Source organism: Onychomys torridus, chromosome 20 (assembly GCF_903995425.1).
Source record: "Onychomys torridus chromosome 20, mOncTor1.1, whole genome shotgun sequence".
Lineage (NCBI taxonomy): Eukaryota > Metazoa > Chordata > Mammalia > Rodentia > Cricetidae > Onychomys > Onychomys torridus.
The window spans coordinates 30,040,241-30,046,240 of NC_050462.1; the positions used below are offsets into that span (position 1 = coordinate 30,040,241).

The following is a 6,000-nucleotide window of genomic DNA, read 5'->3' on the forward strand; positions in this document are numbered from 1 at the left end:
TCAGATTCAGGATTTCTTGCTTGAATTCAGCACATTCCCAAGCAAACTCTCTCTCCGGGCCCCATCTCTGTACTTTTCAGTATTGCCAAAGTGTTATTCACACACTTAGGATTTGTTGCTTGCGATCACTGAGGAAAATACGAATTTTTGGGTCAGGAGTTCATAATGATAAAAACAGGGTTTTTCCCACCAAGATTCCATTTTCCCCTTCATTTTGGATTCAGTGCAGTTCCTACAAAGACCCCTCAACAGGAGGATGGGGAGATGATTCAGTGAGTAAAGCCCTTGCCGAGCCAGCATGAAGACTCAGTTCAAATCCCCAGAACCCACAGAAAGCTAGGCACGGTGGTGCATATCTCTATATCCTTTGCACTCCTGTGGAGAAATGGGAAACCGAGGCAGGAGAATCCCCAGAAGCCCATGGAACAGCTAGCCTGGTCTGTGCAATAGTAAACAAGAGACCCTGCTTCCGAGTAGAAGGTGAAGACCCAACACCCAAAGTTTTCCTCTTGTGACCACGCCTGCCTACATTCACACACGAATCCATGCATCCACGGAGAAAGAAACAAAAAAGAATTCTCCACGGACACTGACCACAAGACCCTGTAGATAAAGGTTGACATGCAGTTTTGCGGCCTACATGAGGTAGCCATGTCAGCTGGAAACGCACAGCAAGGATGATCCCCCTAGCCGGAGAGACGGTGCCGTCGTTCATGGATGTGTTACGGGCTCCTGGAGGAACCATGAGGGCCGTGAACACGAAGGGGGTCTTGTATTGTGATTTCCACCTTGTTCTCCTTCTGTTTCAGGGTTGAACGGTTTCAACATGCTCCTCTCAGGCAGTCAAACCCCGCATGCTGCAGGGCCATCCTCGGGTCAGCTGCCATCCTTCGGCGTGCCTTGTATGTTCTTGCCATCCCCAAGCTTGGCCCCCTTTCCGGTTCTCTACTCCCCCGCCATACCCGGGCCCATTCCTTCAGCTCCTGGTACTCTCCCAAACACCGGACCCATGAATTTCGGCTTGTCCACCCTGGGATCGACCGCTCACCTTCTCCTCAGCCCTGCAGCCATGGTCAACCCCAAGCCATCCAGCAGCATCCCTTCCGCGGACCCTCAGCTCCAGTGCCAGCCCCCCCTAAACCTGAGTCCAGGGATGCCAGGCTCCCACAGTGTCATCCACCCCGAGTCCCCCAGTTACGTGAGACATCCGGTATCGATGGTAAATGTAGAACAGGTGAGACCCGAGGCTCCGTCACTCCATGGTGGGGTGCAAAGCTTTCTTCTTAGTCACTTGACTAATACAGAGGTGTTATATAAGGGCCTACCCGGTTTTCGGTGGGAACCGTGTGTCATCTGCTTATTCCACAAAGCACTGGGCTCCAGGGCAAGGGACATCATCGTGCTTTACGACCAAATCTTTTCAATTATCACCCTAATTCCCAAGGGTAGACGAGACCTTCTTAGGCATAGTTATAGGAGATCTCCACTCTTAGGCTCTTTCCCTGATCTGGGTTTTCATGCTGTTTGAGGAGAGCATCCTAAATTGAAATACACAGCTGTAGGACAGCTCAGTTCCCACTCAGATACTCCTCAGTGCCAATCATTTCTTAAAACATGCCGCCTGGGCGCCTAGGTCACCCGCACACTCATACACACACACACACACACACACACACACACACACACACACACACGTACAATCGGTGCCCAAACAGTCAGCAAAACTGTGAGTCAGTAAAAACCTGTTCCATTCCTAGAAGACAGTGTTCAGAGTCACTAATTGCCCTCAAGACACATGATTCTGTGTGGCCAAAACTAGTCCGGCTTGAGTTTGCACAGGTCTCGTGCATGCTGTCCCGGTATGTACATCTGTCCTGTCAGCATAATGCTTTCTGATCGCTGGTTATGAACCAGGCACTGATCTGGGCAGTGTTGATAGAGAATTAGCGGAATCATGCTCCCCCTTCCATTTTGGGGCACATAGAGAGGATAACTGTTAGCAGAAGGGACCACAGACACACAGTATGCTTGCTTTGCATCTTAATTCTCCTAGTGCTATGAAGTTGGCATTCATCCCTGATGCAGAAAGTGAGGGACACAGAGGTGAAATTATTCATCCAGTATCACACAGCTAAGTGATGGCAGAGCCCAGGCCCTGGCTCTAATCCTTGGCCACGTCTGAAACATTTTTTTGGTAGACTGTGCTTCTCTGTATCTGAGCTTCTCACGCATTGTGCTGAGGGTTGGATGGTGGGAAGCATAGAATGGGAAAGGAGAGCAGAGAAAGGGGACAGGCAACCTGGTGACCCCCAGCAGGAAGAGATTCCCGTCTTGGCGCTTGAAACATCATTTCATCTCTGCTTTTGATCTTTCTCTTCAGTCACCTGCACCAGCGACCCCCAAGAGCATCCACCGGAGACACCGGGAGACATTTTTCAAGACCCCTGGCAGCCTTGGAGACCCTGTCTTTAAGAAAAGAGAAAGGAGCCAATCACGAAACACTAGCTCAGCCCAGAGACGACTAGAAATCTCGAACAGTGGGCCTGACTAGCTCGATGCTCCAGTGGGTGGGGTACCCTCAGCACCCAAAGTTCCCTGTGTCCCAGACAACTCCCGAGGGGAACACAGGCCATCCCTGTCCTCAACTTGTGTCTTTGCTCTCTGGCATCCACTGGTTCCGCTTAACTTCCCAATATCATGAGTCACCTATTTTCCTGAAAGTAATTATTGCTAATTATGCATTTAGTACCAGCTAGAGTCGGCCCTGCAGTGGCAGTCCTGACTAACTGGTGTGGTTAGAATCACCTGAGTGCTGGAAGTCTGTCCTAACAGGCTGCTGGAGCCTTGTGGTTCTTCTGAAGTAGGGGTGGGGTGGGGGGCTGTCTAGCACTTAACCAGGGCAAGTGGTGGTGGACGTGCATTCCCGCCTGCCCTGAGTGAGTCTGTGGTGAGAACTTTCTCTGCAGCCTAAAGACGCTACTGCTCCCTCGGGTTCCAGGAAGCTACCTTCAGTTCCAAATCCTACAGTATTAATTTATTTTGTTCCTGAAGTGGGGGGACTTACTGCACAAAGTTTACGACATCGGTCTAACACGTATTTTTCAGGGTATCGCGACTTGAATGTTTAAGACTTTTTTTTTTATATATAAATTGCCCTGCACTTATTCTACAACTTATTAATAATGTGGATAAATGTATAATGTACACGACAAATGTCAAGACCAAAGTAACTGTGAATGCCCCACCTAGCTATGGATGAACTGTGCTTGTCCCGTCCGTCTGGGGGCATGGGACCGCAACCGAAATCAAGGTGCCTCGCAGCGACTGTTTCTCCCGTGAACAATGAGGTTTTACTGTTTGTTGAAAACAAAACAAAACCTACTGTGCTCGCTTCCTTCGCATATAGATCAATGGCTGATTTCTTTTCCTTTCTTTTCCTTAGCCTCCTCCTCCTTGGAGGGAGAAAGGGGAAAATGGGCACATCCTGTCCATTCCTAAGAGTGTTCCTAAATCCTGTGGTCCAGAAGAGGGACGGTGGGCACAGGGGTTGGTTGTTCTAACAGATGCAGTTCTGGAAACTGTCCGAACATCTCCCCTTGTGAGCCCCAGGTCGCTTTGGGGTTCTCCGAGTTCTGCATGGATTCATGTTTTCACCCCAATCTTGTCTCTGCAGAGTAAGCCTCTCCCCTTTTCCTGTCTTCTTCCTGTGGCCTTTTTCTCTTTAAACTTCCTAGATTTAGAGTCTTAATATAAGGCTACCTTTTCCTTGTATTTTTGTGCCCCCATAAAATACCATATAAAAGAATACAAAATATTAATTTAAGAGACTCTGGGAGTCTGATCAAAGTAGCTTTATATTAAGTACAGGACGCCTTTAGTCTTACTCCCCCAACAATAGCTTTTGAAAACTTGAAATGGGTGGCCAGATTTAACACATTCGCTACTGATCAATTTTTTTTTTTTTTGAGCTGAGGATCGAACCCAGGGCCTCGCACTTGCTAGGCAAGCACTCTACCACTGAGCTAAATCCTCAACCCTCAATTTTTTTTTTATCAACACTAAGCTTCTAAAGTTGCAATAAGGCATTGTTCCCCTTTTTAAAAGTTTGTTTTTTTCTTGAGTTAGCTAAAAATTGCATGATGATGGCAACTCTGAACCCACACTACTGGTTCCTTTCTGGAACACGGAAAATCACCCTTTTTCAGGAGTTTATCAGACGCGCAGCAAGTGAGCCTGTTGAGGGCACTTGACATTTTCAATCCTCCATGCTTATGAACTTCATTTATCAAGAAGTCCGCCTTTCAATAGAAACACAACCCTCTCTCCTTGTTCCTGGATAATGCTCATTTGTTTTAACTGTTTGCTGGTCCTCTATATCATTGTTTCCACTCTTGTTTGTGAATTGACCACATTAACCTCAGAGAATTTGTGATCCTTGAGAGGGTGTTAAGAAGCAATTTCACCAATTGGAAAACTGGGTCACTTCTGTCCGAGGGTCCCACATGGGGTGTGGCTTGGGACTCTTCCAGAAAACTGATGCACCTTTGAAACTGCACAGCTAGACCGGGGAGGAAAAGCAGTGGCAATCCCAGAGTCTGTCATACTCTAACTGAGTGCTAGAAGAAGTGACTTGTCAGTGATCCTGCGGAGGACATGCGCTCTGAGTCAGCATCGAGCGGGTGTGCCGCCTCAAGCCTTGCTGTCCAGGGTTTGTGGAAACCCTTGCATTCTGGTACAAGAGTTGGGGGTATAACTTTTATACTTGAACCTACCTACCAAGTTTACATTGCTCAATGTAAGGTGCTATTTCTGTATTTAAATAACTTCAATGTAAAGCTGCTTCCTGCTTACCTGATTGCACTGCTAGGTTTCTTTGTAGGTGTTAATTTTACTGCTGCTTTCCGCTTTGTTTTTAAGTCCTTTTGGCTCCGCTCTTTCCTTGTGCTGTAGCCATGTAACTTGTAACTTTACTACATGTAAACCAATCTTTCCTTTTAGAAAAATACTAAGCTTTATATAGTAGCAATGACAATAAAAGCATTTAGTAAGGAATGTTGGAGATATTACTTTTAAGAACATGTTCATTTCGTGTGTGTGTGTGTGTGTGTGTGTGTGTGTGTGTGTGTGTGTGTGTGTTGGGGGGGTAGTATGCCATGGCAGGCAGGTGGAGGTCAGGGGACAACATGTAGAAGTCAGTTCTCCCCTAAAGTGTGGGTTCTTGGGGATCAAATCAAGTGGTTGGACTTAGTGGCAAGCACCTTTGCCTGCTAAGTCATCTCACAGGCCCTGTATATTTCCTTGGTGCCCCAGCCACGCTTCAATAGCCTGTTACGGTATTTTTCCGTTGTTCAGGATGCCCATGTTGGGAGATGACCACTGAAGCCGTTAATATTTCCTATTTAACAAAGGCGTTCTGGTGGTTAATTTGGTGTTGAGGTAGGATTGACTCTGTGTCTTTTCTGGCCTGGATGCTTCCGAATTTAGGAAGTCATACCAAAAACTAAACTGGTTTCCATTTCCCACATCTTTTCAGTGGCTCTTGTAAATGAGTGCTCTGAAGAGCTCAGGTGTTAATAGGCATTAAGAATGAAAAGTGGGCCGGGAAGTGGTGGCACATGCCTTTAATCCCAGCACTCGGGAGGCAGAGGCAAGTGGATCTCTGAGTTCGAGGCCAGCCTGGTCTACAGAGTGAGTTCCAGGAAAGGTACCAAAGCTACACAGAGAAACCCTGTCTCGAAAAAAAAAAAAAAAAAAAAAATGAAAAATGGGAATCAAACAGTTTTGGGGGAGGAGGTGTACTCCTGTGTGCAGATATAAATGGCGGGGTGGGAGGGTGGGCAGGGGTCAGCATCTGGCGTCCTTCCTCTTATCACTTCACACCTTTTTTAAGGCAATAATTCTCAGTGAGCCTCTGTAGTCCACCTGTCTCTGCCATCCCTCTTCTAGCTGGACTTGCAGATGTACACTGTGTGGGTGCCAGGGATTTGAGCTCCAGTCCTC

General features: G+C 47.3%; 1 protein-coding gene across 1 annotated transcript in view; it reads left to right on the forward strand.

Annotated features, from left to right (window-relative positions):
• The window catches only part of E2f7 (E2F transcription factor 7), a 39,855-nt gene extending 37,304 nt beyond the window's left edge, over positions 1–2,551 (forward strand). Inside the window, exons 11-12 of the mRNA XM_036169483.1 lie at positions 810–1,234; positions 2,381–2,551. Of these exons, the coding sequence (XP_036025376.1) occupies positions 810–1,234; positions 2,381–2,551 (596 nt within the window). The remainder of the gene's footprint in view (positions 1–809; positions 1,235–2,380) is intronic.
• Positions 2,552–6,000: the final 3,449 nt, after the last annotated feature.